The 20,236-nt window shown below is 43.1% G+C and overlaps 3 protein-coding genes across 3 annotated transcripts; 2 read left to right on the plus strand and 1 right to left on the minus strand.

Annotated features, from left to right (window-relative positions):
• Positions 1-1,690: 1,690 nt before the first annotated feature.
• On the plus strand, positions 1,691-7,614 carry bicdl2 (BICD family like cargo adaptor 2). The gene is made up of 9 exons (XM_056285459.1): positions 1,691-1,939; positions 2,783-2,998; positions 3,240-3,356; positions 3,887-4,033; positions 4,272-4,418; positions 4,701-4,775; positions 5,406-5,488; positions 5,746-5,860; positions 7,155-7,614. Exons 1-9 carry the CDS (start codon positions 1,691-1,693, stop codon positions 7,332-7,334), a joined length of 1,329 nt encoding a protein of 442 aa, XP_056141434.1. The 3' UTR covers positions 7,335-7,614.
• A 4,173-nt stretch (positions 7,615-11,787) lies between these two features.
• Positions 11,788-16,338, minus strand: si:dkey-71l1.1 (uncharacterized protein LOC569883 homolog). The gene is made up of 8 exons (XM_056285170.1): positions 16,255-16,338; positions 13,655-13,854; positions 13,467-13,534; positions 12,704-12,809; positions 12,430-12,552; positions 12,248-12,324; positions 12,051-12,153; positions 11,788-11,927 (listed from the first exon to the last, which is right to left on the minus strand). Exons 2-8 carry the CDS (start codon positions 13,836-13,838, stop codon positions 11,788-11,790), a joined length of 801 nt encoding a protein of 266 aa, XP_056141145.1. The 5' UTR covers positions 13,839-13,854; positions 16,255-16,338.
• Positions 16,339-17,309: 971 nt separating this feature from the next.
• On the plus strand, positions 17,310-20,215 carry fdxacb1 (ferredoxin-fold anticodon binding domain containing 1). The gene is made up of 6 exons (XM_056285512.1): positions 17,310-17,481; positions 17,607-17,763; positions 18,296-18,499; positions 18,615-18,773; positions 18,873-19,147; positions 19,214-20,215. Exons 1-6 carry the CDS (start codon positions 17,310-17,312, stop codon positions 20,161-20,163), a joined length of 1,917 nt encoding a protein of 638 aa, XP_056141487.1. The 3' UTR covers positions 20,164-20,215.
• Positions 20,216-20,236: the final 21 nt, after the last annotated feature.

A 20,236-nucleotide genomic window follows, 5' to 3' on the forward strand; every position in this document is an offset into this window, starting at 1 on the left:
CATCAAGCAGGTAAACAGGATGGGGGCAAGAGGAGGAGGGCCGGATTAGACAGACCCCTGGTTGTGTGTTGACCTTCTTCTCCCTCTCTCCCTCACTCACCCTCCATCACCCCTATTCAAACAGAGAAGCATACAATTGGGTATTGTGCTTGCATTCCACAGAGCAAATCTGCTTTGTTTCCCTGCCTTATGCTGCCACTAGATGTCAGCGCAGTGGTTAACGCTTACTTGAACAGGTCATTATCTCTCTGGCACTTCCTGTGTTTCTCTTCTCTTTCTATCCCCTTTTCTCTTTCAGCCCATCTCGCCCAAGGGGGAGGAGCCACCGGTTGTATTTACATGTTGCCACTGCCCTGCCCAGAGTGGCTGCTCCAAGGAAACCAACTGAGCCTCTCTTGTGCAAACACTCCTACACATGCATACACACACGCAGGCACACACTCATAAACACACACACACACACATACACGCGCACACACACATGCGCACACACAGAAACACTCACCAAACAGGAACAGTAGACCTGACTTGGCTGACAAATGTCAGGTAAGAAAGACTCAGTTTCTGTTCATCCATAGACAAGAAGAACTTGGGTTACATGAGTTATGGTAACGGGAAAAAGTAATGTTAAATTCAGAGAGGACCTTCTTCACCTCAGCAGGGATTGTTAATGATAAGACATGTGTGATCACAAGGAGAGCTCTTCACAGGTGAGATTGCTGACAATGACCTAAGATTGAAGGACAGGCATGGTAGAGGACGTTTTTAAGAATCTGAAGCGGGAGACTAGTCTGAAAAATACTTTGTAAACCACAGTAGTGACTGTAAGTAGGAACATTTTGCAAAGGTGTCTCATCAACCAGTGTCTTATGTTTTGGTCTAGATACATTTTCTAAACTTGAGGTGGATAGCATGGCAGATTTTCTGAGTGATTATGTTAACACCTGTGATTGCTGTGTTAAGTTTGTGGGACTATGCATTTATTGACTGAAATTTGTTTTGTACTGTCAATGACCAATAAGGTACAATAACACTAGAATTTGGGGGTGGAACAAAGCTAATTGTGGAACTGGTATTTCGGTCAGAGTAACAAAAGCCGCTCTTAGACAAAAGAACTGCTTCAAGGACATGCAAGATTACATTACCAGAAAACAACCACCCTCATGCCAATGTAATGAACATGCTGAGCTCCACAGAGATCCTACATTTATTTGTGTTTGTTTTGCCAAATTGATGAATGTCCGGCATTTTTATTCTTCTTCTTCTTCTTTTTCTTCTTTTCTTTTTAATCCAATAAAGTTACATAACGTTTTGGAGAGAATAAGAACGACACCAACATCATCGCTCTTGGCACCACAGTAAAGGAGAAGCCTGAGCTAAACAAGAGGGATTGTGTTCAAACAGACCAGATCAAGCCAGAGACCAGCTGAGGGAGGAGGAGACCTGGTTAAATAAGCCTGGGATGTCTTTGTCAACAAAACTCTAAAATCAGCCGCAGAAAGAGGCCACATTGTCTCTGCATCTTTGTGTGTGTGTGTGTGTGTGTGTGTGTGTGTGTGTGTGTGTGTGTGTGTGTGTGTGTGTGTGTGTGTGTGTGTGTGTGTGTGTGTGTGGATCCAAAATCACAGGATTTGGAAAATGAGCCGAGCTCTCTGACCCCTGACCTCTACCAGCCTGAGCCCCTGGCAAAATGTTCTCCCCAAGGAAAAACAGCCTTCCCTCCCCAAGCCTAGAAGATTCCTTCTTCCCTCTTTCCCCATCCTCCTCTCATTCTGTTTCCCTCGCTCTCGCGTCTACATCCTCTCATCTCTCGGGTGAGGTTGACGGCGGAGGGGGAATAGAGACAGACCTCTTCCTAGCCGCAGAGCTAGGCCAGGCTTTACTGGACAAGAATGAGGAGCTAGCGGCTACTCTGCAGCAGAGGGAGAGGGAGTTGGAGGTAAAACTGAGGATGAGATACTGTAGATGTGTTGAGCGAGGCGAGATGTTTTACAGCCCATTGTATAGTTAAATAATACTTGCAAGGAACAATACATGTCTAAATGAACATGATGCATTTTTCATCGGTGTAAGATTGAGTTTACCTATTATGTTGTAACTGATGCTTGGTGCAGATGCAGATGTCTAAGAACACCGCTTTATTAGTGCCTGTCCCGATTTCTTTTTTAAAACACCACACTGTTTCCGACTATCTGTATTCACCAACAGAGATACGCACAAATTACTTCAACTTAAATAGAGAAAACGTGTAACATTTAATTTGGCATGACATCTTCATTTGCTCTACAACGGGTCAGTCCTTATAAGCTTCCCTGTAAAATGTCAACTATCACACCATTACCTCAAGTGAAGACTTTTTTTTTTGTAAATATGAAAAGGGCCTATGTTTCTTTGTAGGCTGTAGCACGACCTGTCTTTTTATCAATGCTTTCCATCGCCCTCGGCACATAATCAACGCCTTTCATTTCCCTCGGCACATAATTAGTGCATCATTATATTAACTTATTCGCCATGATTTTGATATCTGTCCTGATACTGGCAACACATTTGACTCATACTGATGAGCTGACCAATATATTGTTCACCCCTAATCTAAGTATATAGTTATTGTGACATTTTATCCCCAACGCTCCATGACCAGATTGGAAATAAGAACAGTTTTACCGTCCAAATATTTCTGGAGAACAGGCCATTTTTCTTTCTTTTCACATCTTAAGGCCTAAACCTAACACTCGGTGTCATAAAGCTGCTGAATGTTACGTGTTTTCTGAATGTGTCACAGACTTTAAAGCAGGAGAAGCACGTTCTGCAGAGGAAGCTGGAGATGAATGAGCTGGCATCCGGGCAGAGAGAGTCGGAGTTGACATCTGACTTAGCCACCTTGCGGGCTGAGCTGGAGCGTCATCACAGCCAAGGGCGAGACCGAAGAAGGGATGACAGCGAACAGCTGACCCAGCTAGCCAGTCACAACCAACGTTTAGTGGAGCAGCTAGCAGAGGTTACAAACAGATCAGTGATAAATATCCTAAAGTTTTTCAGAGAAAAAAGCATCTTTGGGTGTGTGTGTGTGGGGGGGGGGGTGTATGTGTGTGTGTGTGTGTGTGTGAATGGGTGTGTGAGAGAGATGTCACAGAGAGAAGCAATGTGGACTAGCAAGTTTATGGAGCCCTGCCTTCATTACTCAAAAATCAAAGAACAATAGTTTTCTCTCTCTCTCTCTCTCGCTCTCAAATATCTAGGCTGTCACTCTGGAGCATTCCTTGAGAACTGAGCTTCGTTCTCTCAGAGAAGAGATGGAAGAGTCATCTTTTAACAGAAATATCAGTTACACACAACTAGAGAACATACAAGCAGAGGTATACACACAAGACCATTTTTTAGTGTAATCTTTCTCAAATCATTCAATGTTAAATTAAAATGGACCAGGTACAGTTTTACATGTGCAATAGCCATGGACATACAATGGGACCTAGGTTTTGAAGGAACCATTTTTCATGAGGGAGCTCCATCCCAGCAATCATCATTCAACCCTATGTACCATAAACCCCTTTTAGACTAGTTTAGACCCTTGAAAATATACTCCCATTTAAATGGCTACTGCACCAGATACGTTATGCCAATGATGCTAAATTAAAAAAAAAAAAAAACATAATGGTGTGTATATTAACACAGGCATGCATTCCACTTGAAATGAATTAATATATTGCAAATGTGTCAACACAAGTAAATAGTCATCATCTGGGCCCTTTGATGGTACCATATCTCATATACCTGTTTGGTAAATCTCTGCATGAAAATAGTTTTGGATATTTTTGTGTCCCTCTCCATGCCATCGACTGCATCATTTTATGATCATCTGCGTGCTCTGCGGTCTTATCTTCCTCAGAATAAGGTTTTGCAGGAGCGCATGTCCCACATGGAGAAACAGCTGAGAGCATCACAAGAGGACACTGACAGACTGAGATCAGAGAGGGAGGCATTGAGAGAAAAACTGATGGAAGTGCAGGCCAAACTGAGAGAAAAAGAAACAGAGGTAAGGGCTGGAAGAGATACTGAAGGGATGTGGGATGGGTACCGGTGCCGGGAGAAACGATACAGAGCCAAGGGATTTATGGAGAAAGACAAGTAGCCTTTGACCCCAATGTGTGCTGCCTCTGGCGCTTAAGTAGATGCAACAACTCATCACTAACACACTTTACTAACACACCCACTTACCTGAAGGATGCTCCTCAAAGTTGTTGTTGTATATATCTTGTTGTGTGTGTACGTAGATTGAGCAGGAGCAGGGAGTGGTGTTTGAGTTGCGTACGTTGAATCGCTCTCTACAGCAAAAAGCTCTGGGCCTGGGAGAAGAGAGCGTCTTGGAGAATACACACACACAACCTCTATCTCTGCTTAGTGAAATTCAGCAATCGCAGGTACATACGGAAATAAACACACACACACACACACACACACACATCCCAGACGACGAGTATAGCGCTTTTGCATGTGCAAACAACACTGACATACTAACTTTAGTCAGAATGTACTAATCCGAGGCAATACTGACGTGCTTCTCTTCGTAACCTCATGTTAACATTTAATACTAACAGATGCCGATAGAGGTTTTAGAGAGGTACATCACCAAATCATAAGTGTACTGCAAGTTTTGTCGGATTCAATTCAACTGTGATATGCACAACTTTCCCCTCCTCCAGGCTAAAGAGGTTCTTCTAGCTCATTCTGTGGTCCTCCAAGCAAGAGATGACGAGATACAGACGCTCAAAGAGGAGGTCAGTTACTGAGAACATAACCAAGAAAGCAAACACCTGAGCTGTTCACCGACAGAAATGTAAATTCCAATTCAAGTGTCGGCTCACTCCAGTTTCAACATACTTGCCTCAGCTGCAAAATGAGTGGCAGGTGATTTACATGCTATTATGAACAAAAGAAACTTGTGCTGTGCAAGCAATAGGCAGAAATATTCAAATACCCTTTCAATACCTTTTGCTTGCTATTCTCTATATACTGACAACATAATAAAATCAATCAAGTTGCCATAAGACAATGTGGATCAGATGAGTTTGTTGCTCTGCCAAGCCAACAAAATTATTTAACATTTTGTATATGGGTTAGGCCTAACCCTAACCCTAACCCTAACCCTTGTATATTGTGGGGTTTTTTTTCAAAAGTATTCTACATTATTGGCCGGCTTGGTTCATTTGAATTTCAAATTAAGGACAGGTATAGGGCTAGCGTTTTATATCGGCGCATGTGACTATTATACAGACAACTTTTACTTCCGGTTTTCACTTATTTCGTTAGTGTTCATTAGAAATTAGTGATAACAAGCTTTGTGGAAAATATACACGACATAAAATTATAATTTAATCTTTAGTGGCTTTTGGTGTTTCCCTTTTCAGCTGCATTCTCAACAGAAGGAGCTCGAGTCTTTGAGGGAGGAAGTCAGACCATTTAGAAACACCCCGGGGAAACCGGGCTACAGGTAACGCAACAGCGTGCGCACGCACGCACACACACACACACACACAAACACACACACACACACACACACACACACACACACACACACACACACACACACACACACACACACACACACACACACTTGATTTGATACAATCTTGACATTTTCAGCAAATAGGAAAAACACCAGTGAACAATGTTTGGTTTCACTAAAATGCAGTCATTACAGAAGGTTATGGGTACACATCTCACGTTATCTGCGTGTACGGTGATCAGGTCCCTGGAGAGTGAGTTGGCAACGGTGCACCAGGAGAAGGACTCACTGACACAGCAACTCCTCAACACCATCAAACACAAGGTGGTGCTGTCCCAAGAACTGGATGCCTGGCAGGTGGGGTTTTTTTTCTCTTTTGGTCTGTAATGATGCAAATGTTTCAATAACTCTAGCAACGTGTTATGCATGCTCAATAATCTAGATAAAAAAAATCAAAGAAATGAAACGTGACCTTAGATGAATGAATGAATGATGATTTATTTCGAACATGTAAATAAGCTAGATATAACATTCACGAGCCATTGCTGGGCGGCACGGTGGCGCAGTGGTTAACGCGGTCGACTCACAGCAAAAAGGTCTTGGTTTCGAGCCCCGGAGTAGTCTAACCTTGAGGCGGTCATCCTGGATCGTCCTTTGTGTGGAGTTTGCATGTTCTCCCTGTGTCTTCATGGGTTTCCTCCGGGTGCTCCGGTTTCCTCCCACAGTCCAAAGACATGTAGGTCAGGTGAATTGGCCACACTAAATTGCCCCTAGGTGTGTGTGTGTGTGTGTGTGTGTGTGTGTGTGTGTGTGTGTGTGTGTGTGTGTGTGTGTGTGTGTGTGTGTGTCTCGGCCCTGTGTGATGGCCTGGCGGCCTGTCCAGGGTGTTTCCCTGCCTGCCGCCCAATGACTACCCGGATAGGCTCCTGAGAGCAGGATAAGCGGTTTGGATAATGGATGGATGGATAAGCCTTTGCCAATAATCAGAGATGGACAACCCGGCTTCAGAAAGTAAAAGTCCTGCCATGTATTTGTTCCACCCATGCACTACACCAGCTGAATTTAATTAGCACACTTCAGCCAGGTAAATCACCTTTAGTGAATGGCTAGAATAAATACATGGTAGGACTTTTCACTTTCTGAAGCCGGGGTGTCCACCTCTGCCAATAATCTGGAATGATCAACAAATCCACACGTCAAACTCAGCGAACAAATCTCAGTGTGCATCAGATTATTTGTTACATGCTCGAAAAGGAGTAGGAGGAAGTATGCACTTATTTTTTCCTCTCACCCACTCTTAAGTTAATTCAGACTCAATTCCCACTGTACTGTATAGTTCAAATTCAATGCAAGTTGTGCTACACAATACAAACTCAACTACTGTGAACAATAAGAGAGGAAAAAAACCAGTCAAAAACACGAGAGAAAGAGAAGAAAAGAAAGAAAAACACATCCCAATGTCATGTACAAAGATCTCAATCTATGTACAACCCAAATATATGAGCGATGAAACGTCTCCGTCAGTAAACGTGTTGTACCCAGATGAACTGATTCAACTTTCTTCGAACTCTGGCAACAGATTTGGAAAAAGCACAGTAAACAGCTTCGTCCCCCCAGCCATCTTTTTCTCTTTTTCTTTTCCTTTTTACAGGAGGATATGCGGGTGGTGATCAATCAACAAGTGCAACACCTAGAAGAGGAAAGACTGAGGGAACAGCGGCAAGAGAAAGCGAGAGAAAAAACAACAGGGCTTCAAAGAAGCAAGTCTTTGAGGATGAGGGGCGAAGGAGGGAAGGGATTCTTCTCCTCTCTGTTCGGGACAAACAGCTAAGGCGGATGACGATATTCAGCAGAAGCGGAGAGATTATAATGTGCCCTTGCCTCATTTATGCAGTAATGTACTGTGTGATGTCTATTAAGACATAGAGGCGAGATGTTTACAGACCTCATATTTTAATATATTTACATATATTTTTGTACAGATTTATATGAAAGTTTTAATTTTCAGAATTTCATATTTGTACCTGCCGTATCTCAATATTTTAATTACATAGCGTATTTGACAAATCCTCTTTTTGCAAGAGAATGCCAAGTGAAAATAAAGCTTTTAACCTTGCCATTGCTGTTTACCACATGCTATACCGACTGACGCACACGTGACTGACGCAACTGACGCATATACCAACTGACGCATACGTAACATATTGTAACGGTGACGGATAACTAGACTCGCTGGCCCTTGGCTAACCGGTCGAACCCTTCAGTCGACTGGTTAAACGACCCAAGAAGGTCGTGCCCTTATTTTTCCTCCCCGCTTTTTTACGTCATTTTCTTACTTCTCCTTTCTACTGCCCCCCAGTGGGCGGCAGACTATCTACAAGACATAACAACGACCCGCTTGGATTTTCTAAGTTTTACAACTTTGTGGAAAAAAAGATACAGACCTGCCGCTCCCCGAATTCCCCTAAAATTGCACATATTTGTATTTAAAATGAGTTTTAGATCAATTGCACCACCAACAAAAAAAGATCTACCTAAAACGACCATGACCGCTCACAATGACCGCACGTAATTTGCGCGTGATCGTGCACGTCATGTCACTATTTACGACGTGTGTTGGCCGCATCATTTCCTTCATGAAGTTCACTGCCCTGTCCTAGAAAAAAAGCTAGCGTTCTCCAGTGCGGAGAAACAGGCTAAATTTAATTTTTGATTATTGCTAACACAGCAAGGAGGAAGTGAGGGCAGCTATGAAGAGGATGAAGAGTGGAAAGGCAGTTGATCCTGATGACATACCTGTGGAGGCATGGAGATGTTTAAGAGAGATGGCAGTGGGGTTTTAAACACAATCTTGGAAAGTGAGAGGATGCCCGAGGAGTGGAGAAGAAGCATACTGGTATTGATTTTCAAGAATAAGGGCAATGTGCAGAACTGTAACAACTACAGAGGTATAAAGTTGATCAGCCACAGCATGAAGATATGGGAAAGAGTAATAGAAGCTAGGTTAAGAGGAGAGGTGATGATCAGCGAGCAGCAGTATGGTTTCATGCCATGAAAGAGCACCACAGATGCAATGTTTGCTTTGAGAATGTTGATGGAGAAGTATAGACAAGGCCAGAAGGAGTTACATTGTGTCTTTGTAGATTTACAGAAAGCTTATGACAGGGTGCCGAGAGAGGAGGTGTGTTATTGTATGAGGAAGCCGGGAGTTGCAGAGAAGTATGTAGGAGTGGTGCAAGATACGTATGAGGGAAGTGTGACAATGGTGAGGTGTGCCGTTGGAATGACAGATGGGTTCAAGGTGGAGCTTGGATTACATCAAGGATCGGCTCTGAGCCCTTTCTTGTTTGCAATGGTGATGGACAGGTTGACGGACAAGATCAGGCAGGAGTCTCCGTGGACTATGATGTTTGCGGATGACATTGTGATCTGTAGCGAGAGTAGGGAGCAGGTTGAGGAGAGCCAGGAGAGGTGGAGGTATGCACTGGAGAGAAGAGGAATGAAAGTCAGTAGGAGCAAAAAGGTATACCTATGCGTGAATGGGGGAGAGGACAGCGGAATGGTGAGGATGCCGACGCACTGTCCCGGCATCCGTTACAGAGCACAGAACCGGATGGGTTGGGAAAGGAGGTCGGTCCAGGCATAAGTGAATGCTATAGAGGAGAGCGTGGGAGTAAGGGGGCCGGTCTTGGAAAAGATCAGAGAACAGACAGAAATGGACAGTGAGCTGCAGTGTGTCCTTAGCTACATAGAGAACGGCTGGCTTGATCACATTAAAAGCATAGCCATGTCAGCCAAACCATTCTTTCATGAGCTCAAAGCACTGAGTGAACTGAACGGAGTGACCTGAGGCGTGGCAACCAGTATTGTCTCATGCAGCATGCGTGAAGACATGATCCAGAAGATCCACGAGGGGCTGACAAAATGTAGGCAGCGCTACAACATTGCCATCTGGTGGTCACGCATTGGCAATGACGTGAGAGAACTCAGTAATGTCAACACTGTAACGTCAGCCCAGCCAGCACAGGGAGCACTTGCTCACTCACTACACCACTGCTGGAGCTGCCATGGCAGAAAATTGCAGCCGATCTCTGAGTACAAAGGCCGAACATACCTAATCATTATAGATTACTTCTCAAGATGGCTGGAAATTCTGAATCTGCCAAAGTCAAATTGTGAGACAGTGATTGGAAAGTTAAAAAACAACTTCAGCCGTTGGGAAATACCTGAGGAAGTCTGGACAGACAATGGACCGCAGTTCTCTGTTCAAGAGGTTTGCTGCAGTTTGATTTTCAACTTGTCACTTCCAGCCGTCAGTTCCCCAAATCAAATGGCATGGCTGAACGCACTGTGAAGACAGCCAAGGCAATTCTCAAGCAGGATGACCCCCACCTAGCACTCCTGATCTACCGCTCAACACCAACAGAGCCTACATGAGAGAGCCCTGCTAAGCACATGATGGGGCGATGCCTACACACAACCCCACCAACCCTCAAGGAAAATGTAAGACCCGCCTGGCCTGACCTTGAGAAAGTGACAAGCAAGCAATCTCCAGAGATGGAATGAGAGGGAGGACAGTGGAATGGTGAGGATGCAAGGAGTAGAGGTGATGAAGGCATATGAGTTTAAATACTTGGGGTCAACTGTCCAAAGTAATGGGGAGAGCAGAAGAGAGGTGAAGAAGAGAGTGCAGGCAGGGCGGAGTGGGTGGAGAAGAGTATCAGGAGTGATTTGCGACAGAAGGGTCTCAGCAAGAGTTAAAGGGAAGGTTTACAAGATGGTTGTGAGACCAGCTACTATGTTATATGGTTTGGAGACAGCGGCACTGACGAAAAGACAGGCCGTGGAGCTGGAGGTGGCAGAGTTGAAGATGTTAAAATTTTCACTGGGAGTGACGAAGAAGGACAGGATTAGGAACGAGTATATTAGAGGGACAGCTCAGGTTGCACAGTTTGGAGACAAAGCAAGAGAGGCAAGATTGACATGGCTTGGACATGTGTGGAGGAGAGATGCTGGGTATATTGGGAGAAGGATGCTGAATATGGAGCTGCCAGGGAAGAGGGAAAGAGGAAGGCCAAAGAGGAGGTTTATGGATGTGGTGAAAGAGGACATGCAAGTGGCTGGTGTGACAGAGGAAGATGCAGAGGACATGAAGAGATGGAAACGGATAATCCACTGTGGCGACCCCTAACGGGAGTAGCCAAAAGTACTCAAAACTCTCGATGACATTACAAATAGACTTTTGTAAAGAAATAATTTAACATAGTAGAAATAAACATCTTTATTAAATTATGTCCAAAAAAGACAATTCCTTCCCTCTTCCCAGTATGCTAACATAATACATTAGTCCAATAAATAATACACAAGTTACATTTCATTAGTCAAATAGGACTGAAAATGCCCAGAGGCTGGGTGAATAGTGCAGACTGGATACAGTTTCCTGTGTCCATACACATAAATCTATGTACATACAGTACGTTACAGTTAGTTCCTGGCTGAAAACAATGCAAATTCACTCACACATTCCTCGGTTATGGGATAAGAAGGGCTGGCTTTAGTATGGACTCCTATCTTCTTCCAGTTGTAAGCCTATTTATTATTTGGAACTCTCACCCACACTAAAAACAGCATTTTTATTCACAAAGAAACAAACACACACAACACATGAGCACACAGACACACACACAGACACACACACACGTACTCGTACGCATACAACTTCTTAGCAATTGTATATGCCACAATTCTGTATGACTACTTGCTGTATAAAAGTATTTTTTACGTATGCAGTATGCCTTTCATCCTTTATATTTACATAGTTCAGCAGGTTGTAGGAGACAAAAGAACAGACACATTCCCTCAGATTTCCTTTTTTCAGTCATCAGTTGTGCAATCTTCAGTGTGTAGCAAGTTCCCAGTTCAGGTCCATGTGAGGACAGCAAAAGATTGGTAGTCGTATTTGTTGAGTTACGTGAGATGTTCCCCAATTCTTCCTGTGTGCTCTGCTCTGATTGTTTTCTCCTGAAGAAACATAACCTCCACTTCAAGAGGTAGGTATGAGGACATGTTGCAAGGAATCAAGGAAACACTTTGGGATTCAACACGTGTGCAATCCATAATGTTCAGACAATCAGCAGAAGTGCGTTTATAACAAAGTCTCTTTATAAGACAAGCTCCGATGGACTCTGGGGACCTGTTTAATCGAGAGGCCTTAAAAAAAGTTTGTGCGGATGGATATTTCTAGTGATTCTGGGGTTGAAATTCCACTACTGGTTTGTAGAAGACTATCCCACATTGACGCCGAGCCCAACCTGCAACTTGTCACCCCGGTGATTTACAAAGGCACCCATGATGAGGGTGGCAGGGAGTGGAGTAAGACGCTTCTCCAGCACTCCTCCTATTATACACCTACTGTTCACCATACCTGGATATACAAACACATGGAAAACAAAGATTGTTGTCATACACCCATCAAGCTTTCACTGAGTACACCAAAAATCAAAAACTTTGTGTGAGACCTACAGACAAAAATAGATGAGGGCTTTACCTCGAAAGACCATGTTTGCTTCTGGGAGTTCCATTTGGTACCCGAAGGAGGCAGTGGTTTCCTGGGTCCTGGTACTGGCTTCAAATTCCACTCCAACTTGGATCTGACACACAAACATACGCACGGATGAATGCACAGTCATTTACAACATATACCAAAACAAATACTATGCGTTTTCATTATGGTATTTAACATACCTGTTTGTTGGCCCGGTGATAGTAACTAGCATGGGCACCCCCTTTCCCTGCATTTAGCGTGGCCACCCAGTTGGGTCCTGTATAGAGATGCAGAATAAGAACTCATATTTAAAATACAGCACATTAATCAAGCAAGTTAGCAAAGGTTGAAAGCACATTTTCAAACCAAAACAAAATCCCACTTGAATATTGGCCAGCCAAAGTGAGAATGCCTCCTTCCTCTGCTCGCCCACGATGATAAACAAGTTCCCCTCCTAAGACCAACCCAGAAGACACACTCTGCAAGAAGTGTGCTACAAGAATCACTGTACCAGGGGAAACACAAAAACACACACATAAAAACATAGTAGCTACATCAGGCAAGGGGGAACTAGAATACATTTCTCTGACATAGACAGAGAGTTGAGGTACTGAGTGTTAATGCAGGTTCCTGTCCTTACACCTGCCATTTCATACCTGACTCTCTCAGAATGTCTGGGTTGGCCACAGTCACAGCAGCTGTGAAGTCATTGCCTCTGTACTCAGTTTCAAACTGCCATGTTACAAACTGGTCCTGTTGGGTCTAGAAGACAATCAATAACTGACACAAAGATACTGGAAGTGAAGGAGAAAGGTCTTACAAAACCACAGCATTCATTTTGTGTGAAAGGGATTCTGTTAAACTGATATGTCCCTTCTTACAAAGGGTCAACAGAGTGCAACACAATTCTCACACTGAGGTACCATGATAAATAGATTCAAAAACAGAGCGAGACTTCAAATCTCACCTGGAACACAGCTCTGCTTCGTACTCGCTCGGTAAGATGGAGCAGAGAGTGAGCGTTTAGACTACCCGAAGAATCCATCTCACCAATCAAAGCTGGGGCATCCTATTCAGTGTTTTAAGAAAAAAAATATAACCTGTGTGGTCAAACTTTGATCCCCCCCCCCAATGATATGAACACCCAAGCCCATTTATTAACACAAAGTTAATAAGATTTTTTTGTATCTGATGGTGTGAAGCTAACCTTATCCTTGCTGTAATCATCAGACTGTAGGTGTTCCACGTGGAATCTGTAATAGGATGGACTAACAGCGCTGAGGTGGAGAGTGTGACTGACCTGGGAAGTAATAGATGCATTACATATAAGATCACACATACTCCTTGATGTACCACCTACAGCTACGAAAGAGCTATTGTTCATATTGGATTTGATGCAGATGTAATGATGACACTCGCCTTAAAAAAGCTGCTCAGAGTTTTATTGATAATCATCTTTACTCCCTCAACCTGCTGAGGAAACACTTCTGATGAGGGTGGGGGGAAAACAAAAAGGAAAAAACAATTAAGGGCCGAATTAACCTTGTGAGATTAGACACTAAAAATAACAAAACAAGGTAATAGTACTGTATAAGTGGCAGATGTACCTTTGCAGCTTCTGTGCAATGAGTGGAAACTGCCTGGGTTGGGTAGGCGGCCATCTTTTCTCTCCCAACGAGGGGGAATATCCCAGTGAGCAGGATGTGTGTCCCAGCGAGAGGGAGGAGGGTCCGTGGAAAAAGGCCAGTTTTGATGGCCTGGGCCAGAAGACAAAGCTAGAACGCTGCCCATGTGGGCACAGCGCTTGCTACAAACAACAAAGGTGAAGGAACAAAATTATAAAAGGATAATGCCCTGACCAATTTTCAATCTCTGTCTCCTCCCAATTCCTTTCACAGAAGTGGTGTCGCAATAAATATACTGGTTTTGATGATAACCGTGACATTTAAAAAATGAAATACTGATATCATGTTAATATGCATATGATAATATCCTATAAATAATCCAGCGCCTCTTAAAACTATTTGTTTATTTCTGTTCACGCCCCCCCCCCCCCACACACACACCTGACGTGACACCACAACACAGCAACTAGCTAGTGTGGCAATCACCCACATTATGTTGTTATAAATAATAAGAAATATGTTTCCAGCTATCAGTCTGTGTTCACTCATCACCACACACCCATCAGTCCTGTCAACCAATGATATGGCTCTGATTTACCCGCTTTCGGAAAGACCAGCCCTTACATTCCTTTATGAGTGGTACAAATGGCAACTGACGCCGGCGAGAAAAGAGCAGGGAGAAGTTAGAACTCCACTTCGTCAGCCTACTCAGCCTTTGCGCTGTATTAAGTCCATGTTGTTATATATTCACATATTTGTCCCCATGAAAAATCATCTCCTCTCATCATCTCAAGGAATCTGTCGAGGATCTGACCGCTAAACATCTCTGGAGATTCGGCAACAGCTTAATAATTACTCACCACAGTAACCGTGAGCGGGCGAAAGTCATTCGTCTTTTTTGCCTTTAATCCTCTTGACTAAAGCTTTGGGGGTTCGTGGGTTTTTGTTTGTATGTTAACGGAACTGAACTGTGGTTGAGAATACGTCCTTGTTTTGAGTTTTGTTTGTTGGATAACCGGGAAATCCCGAAGTGGAGTAGTTTTATTGAGTGAATTGAACTGATACTGATAACCGGGAAATCATGAAGTTGAGTATATTTACTTTATAAACTGAACTGGATTATATGGAACTTTTTCTCTTTCCCTTTCGATCTAATATATAACCTAATATAACCTTTGAAAGTTGACTGATGTGTGGTTGAGTTTATTTAGAGTATTTTATTTCCCTGCCTTGCAGTCAATTATAAATGTGTTTGTGTTGTAACAAAATAACCTGGGTCATGTGTATTTTGTTGCCCTGTGATGGCCTGGCGGCCTGTCCATGGTGTCTCCCCGCTTGCCACCCAATGACTGCTGGGATAGGCCCCAGCATCCCTTCGACCCCGATTGGGATAAGCAGCTTGGATAATGGATGGACTGGATGGATGTGTATTTTGAATGCATGTATCCTTTGAGAGATTTGACATTGACTCTGACTGGTTTAAACTTTGTCAAACTGCTATACTAGCTAGCTACTACCACAGTGTGTGGCTACTACTGCCACACAAAATCATGTCATGACAAATGGAAAGAGGAAAAAAATATGCAAAGACATGGTCGGTAGACATTAAATCACAGTATATCAGAGTGGTTAGTTGTCAGCCTGTGGTCTCACACACAAACTCTCTGTCCCCTGCTCCCTGCAAGTGATTTTGTTTCAGTTGACATTGTATTGATGGCAGAAGTTAGGCCTTGTAGATCTTTTGTTTATCACTTCATCTGGTTGCATTTTCACTATCCATTAAGTGTAATTGTTCTTTTTGTACTTTTTTTTTTACAGTTATGGTTACAGACTCTCTCTCCACTGCCCTACACATGTTTTGAGCGTAATTTATTTGTCAAAAGAGTGAAAATGCACAATAAACAAAGTTAAAGATAAATTTGACTGATAAAATCATTATTTTCTTTTCAAAAACTCTATAGATATCACTATAATATTGTTATCGATAATTATTTTGACCACAATAATTGTGTTATGAAAATCTAATATCATGACAGCCCTATTTCACAGTACCCCTAACCTGTTCTTTGCATTTTGTCCTGCTTCTGTTCCACATTGGTTTAGCAGCAGCTATCTACCATACACACAAACAACCAATAGTTTTCAATGTTACTCAGGAAAAACCATCAGGAATATTTCCCCATAGACAAAGGTCGCATCTGGACTTTCCTCTTACACTGACACAACATTTACAAAAATCTGCTCATGAAATTAGGGATGATCCTAATTTGATGTAGACTGGACGTGAGGAGATTAGACTGATTTTAGAGGTATAAAGATCTAGATGCACATAAGGGTAAGAATACAAATTTTGACAACTTTGTGCAATTTCATAAACTGATCGGCATCCCCGCGACCCTGAGAGCAGGATAAGCGGTTTGGATAATGGATAGATGGATGGATCTTCATATCGTTCAAATGCGGAATGCATTTTGCACAACTGAATGGGCAGCTTGCTATGAAGCTGCAGCAATAGCGTTAGCTAGCATGACCTTAGCATGGAGGAAATAAGACGTCCGTGTGCGAACTGTTTCTATACTTACTTCGAATAGAATCGAGAGACTTTAAAAATGCAAACTACGAAGAGAATCGCACACCAGAAGAAAAAAAACGAAATGCGTAGATGTTCAAATGACTCAGTACACATGAGAAACAGTTACTGTTGCTCAGTTCAATTTATGCAGCAGGAAAGTACCCTCCAGCTGTGATGTGCCACCACAAAAATATGTTCTTCCGGAAACACGAATGAATTACCTGGTTCCTAATTAAACTTCGTTTTAGCGATGTTGCGTTACATCGCCCATAACAAAATGTAAGAATTCATGACATTTTTTTAAATATTTTCAAAACATCCTTGCTGTCTACTGAGAATTCCCACTAGGGAAATAGCCTCATTTTAACCATCTTTCAGGTAATGACCGGGTGCTGTTATACAGCTGGTCACCTATGTTTGCATATCATTAATCAACTTCTGACACTAAAATATAACCTCACTTCACTCTAAAATACAGTACATTTTTTGACGTTTCCCTTCAGAAAGCCAAAATGTTTAGAGAGATTTTTCAAAACGTCAAGGGCAACATCCGCAGCATCAATATGGAACACTTATGTGTTTCTTGTCGGACCTTTGTAACTCAGACACATATCATGCGAAGCAGCAGGGCAAGGGAACGATCTTTTTCCAAGACAAAATGTATTACTACGATTTATTAAATCGTATTGTCTGTAAATGACGGTGTCATATGACGACGTTATTATGCTGAACAGATGAGCTGAGTCTACACCAAGACCTCAACGTGACAACTCCGGCTACCTGTACCGTTAACATCAATTTTGCCCAAATGGTGAAGTCCAAAAGTTGTCATCCCAGGTAAACACACGACTACGCATGTGACTTACCTAACATATCTGTGTTAATCTGGCGCAATAACGTTGAGTAGAGATAATACGAAGAAGATAATGGGATCAGACGACAAGCATGATTTAAGCTGTCTCTGATCATAACTAGACTACATGTGTGTCCCTCTCGCTCGCACTGGAGTTTCGAGAGAGCGAGTTTGATCCATCCGTTTTTATGAGTCATCCCCTGCGACTGGACATGTCTACTCCTCGGACTATGTTGTTGGTGGGAGAAGGGAATTTCTCTTTTTCTGCGGCTTTATGCCAGTTGTACCCAGATTCCAGCATCACGGCCACCTGTCTTCAGTGCCAGGAGGAAGTGCTGCGGCATGAGGGCGCAGCCACCAACACAGAGATCATCCGTAGCTCAGGTTTGCAAGTTGACTATTCATGTGTATGCATCACCTTGTCTTTGTTTGAATTGCCAGTTGTGTGTATTACGTACTTAGTCTGAATTGATGAGATTTACCTTTTGTTTTTCTCACATTGTCCTCAGGTGGAGTGGTCCTGTTTGAGGTGGACTCTACAAAGCTTGGAGAATGCGCATCTCTACGGGGACTTGTATTTGACCGTGTGATCTTTAACTTTCCTCACTGCGGGCGAAAGAGTGGTGTTAAAAAGAACCGAGAACTTCTCAAAAACTTCTTCCTGAGGTAGAAAAGGAAATGGATTAGTTGTCTAAGGAGGCCACTGCAAAGTTACTGCATTGGGGTTGTGATCACTTCTCAGCATTTGTTTCCGTCCTATGCTCTTATACTCTGTGACTCTGCCTTATTTATTGTTGTTGAAGTATGCAAAGTAAAGGCTTTTGTCATATTTTTCCTCTGTTGTCAGGCCATGCTTAATTTGTGTACAGACAAGCTTTTGATAGCTGCGATGTCTAAAAATAGTGATACTAAAAACCAGTGCAATGCATGTAAATGCCATATTTGTGTACCCTACCCCAAGAAATTACTTTATACTAACCCTATTAAATGAAACATGCAAACAAGTGATTAAGTGGCAAAATAGGATTTCAGCTTAGGTTTGCACTCAGGTGGGAGAAATCATTTAAGACAAACTTGCCCCGAGTTTTTAAAATAATAACTTCAGTATCTCATGCATTGTTCAAATCTTATGCATGTGAGCCACATGCCTTTTCTAGACAATACACAGCAGGCTTATGGTTGTCTCTTGTTTATCCAGTTGTGTCCAGGTGTTGGCTGAAAAAGGGGAGGTCCATGTTGCCCTGTGCAATGGGCAGGGGGGCACACCGGCTGACCAGCCAAAGAGAGAGTGGCACAACAGCTGGCAGGTCGTCGCCATGGCAGCAGAGGCTAACCTAATCCTTAGCAATGTCCATCCTTTTGAGAGTGAGAAATACAAGAGCTACAAATGTACTGGATACAGGTAAGGAGTGAACGTGGGTGTTGCAGAACAAAGAAACATTAGCAAGATGTGTGTATTGTTCATACATCTTTGTACTGAGGTTGCCCTTTTTTTTCCTTTTTTTTTTTACATGCAGGAGCCAGGATAAGGGCTTCCATGTGGAGAATGCTTTACTCCACGTGTTTACACGCAGCCTGCCCTACAGCACAGTTAAGAGGCTCCAGTTGGAGGAAGCCATTGATGGAGAGAGAGTCCAGTACAATATGCCAGTTGAGTTCAGCGATTACATATTCAGGTACGTGCTAAGTAATAGTAATGTTTTCAAATGGATGAAAAGAAAGCTATCAGAGCCGATGACTGTCATATTAATATCTACTTTCTCTCTCATTGTCAGGGAATTTCTGTCCACAGGTTCCACCCATCCTGTCAGGTTGGTTCAGGACTTTCTGCTGAGTGGATTGGCAGAGCAGTGGTCTGTCTCCATGAAAACGGAGACCCACCCTTACCTCCTCACATGCAAACAACTGCAGAAGTTCTGCCAGGAGATAGACCCAAAAGACTGCTACTGGATAAACCTGCTTTGCAAAGACAGCCCTCATATCTCTGTAGAATTACACACAGATATGAGTAAGCATACGGATCAGTCCATTATCTTGGACAGCGAAAAACATATCAACTCACTCAATGGTCTATTGGGCACATGTTCTGTCTCAGACAAATGGAACAGTGGCATACATCAAGGAGTCAAGTTATTCAGGTCTGCATACAATTTTGAAGATGATACCGAAAGGGGAAGGGGTCTTTTTGTGTTGCGTCCATCACTACTGCCTCAGATGAAAGAGCTTAAAACTCATAGACCAGAGGATAAACAAAGAGAACCACTAGCTAGTATTACAGGGGATAATGGGGAAAATGAAAAGGATAGTGATGAGTTTAAGGTTGAAGGAAAGGGGAATGAGGACCCCTATTGGGGTAGTAATGGTATTATTGGATCATTATGTGGCATCAGTGGTCTAGTCTTCAGGAATGTTCCCATCAGTCCTTGGAACATGCCAGCCTTTCATGAACTTTGCCTCACAGCTGTGTTCCCTGCAGCTTGTGAACCAATCAAAATGCTTGGGAAACACCTGGAAACCCTGCTTGCGCCTTATAGAGTCTCCCTGATTATGGAACATGGTTGTCTTGGCCTGGTGACACAACCAATGGGATTGGTAGGTAAAGTGTTTGCTAGTAATGCTAGTGACAACATCAGCAAAATTGGTGTCAATGTATCCCTAAATTTGGACCTCCTTGCTACGCTCCTGTTCTCGCTCCCTGACTGGCGGCTGCTGTGGTCACATGACCCTCACTTTTTAAAACACTTTTCGCTTCACCCATCTCTGGGGCAGCCGTTTCAGCTATTTTCCCTCTTCCCTCAGCACTTCAGCTTTGACATCAGCTTCTGGACAGGGCCAGCCTGGGGGGAGAGAAGGTTCCATGCTTTGGTCAGAGAAGCCAGCCTTAATACTGTGGCACAAGTGAAACTTATTGACACATTCTCTCATCCTGACCTGAATAAGACAAGTTACTGCTACAGACTGATTTATCATTCAGAAACACATGCGCTGTCTCACACGCAAGCCTTAAAGTTTCATAAACACTTGGAATCCATGCTGTCCTCCCGTCTGGAAGTCACAGTAAGGTAGCTCTGGCTGTATTTTTAGTAAGAAGGGAGTTCTTTTTTTCTGGAATCATTAAGGTGAGCAATTTGATTGTAAC

The sequence above is a fragment of the Lampris incognitus genome, chromosome 8 (genome assembly GCF_029633865.1).
Source record: "Lampris incognitus isolate fLamInc1 chromosome 8, fLamInc1.hap2, whole genome shotgun sequence".
Taxonomy (NCBI): Eukaryota; Metazoa; Chordata; class Actinopteri; order Lampriformes; family Lampridae; genus Lampris; species Lampris incognitus.

Excerpts from the sequence above, each read along its gene's own strand:
- fdxacb1 (XM_056285512.1), top strand. The coding sequence starts at position 17,310 with ATGTCTACTCCTCGGACTATGTTGTTGGTGGGAGAAGGGAATTTCTCT. Across the intron at positions 18,500-18,614 it reads TACAAATGTACTGGATACAG|GAGCCAGGATAAGGGCTTCC; the intron begins GTAAGGAGTGAA and ends TTTTACATGCAG. Across the intron at positions 19,148-19,213 it reads TATCTTGGACAGCGAAAAAC|ATCAAGGAGTCAAGTTATTC; the intron begins ATATCAACTCAC and ends ACAGTGGCATAC.
- bicdl2 (XM_056285459.1), top strand. The coding sequence starts at position 1,691 with ATGTTCTCCCCAAGGAAAAACAGCCTTCCCTCCCCAAGCCTAGAAGAT. Across the intron at positions 4,034-4,271 it reads TGAGAGAAAAAGAAACAGAG|ATTGAGCAGGAGCAGGGAGT; the intron begins GTAAGGGCTGGA and ends GTGTGTACGTAG. Across the intron at positions 5,489-5,745 it reads CCGGGGAAACCGGGCTACAG|GTCCCTGGAGAGTGAGTTGG; the intron begins GTAACGCAACAG and ends TACGGTGATCAG.
- si:dkey-71l1.1 (XM_056285170.1), bottom strand. The coding sequence starts at position 13,838 with ATGGGCAGCGTTCTAGCTTTGTCTTCTGGCCCAGGCCATCAAAACTGG. Across the intron at positions 13,535-13,654 it reads ATTGCACAGAAGCTGCAAAG|AAGTGTTTCCTCAGCAGGTT; the intron begins GTACATCTGCCA and ends CACCCTCATCAG. Across the intron at positions 11,928-12,050 it reads AGCAAACATGGTCTTTCGAG|GTATGGTGAACAGTAGGTGT; the intron begins GTAAAGCCCTCA and ends TTGTATATCCAG.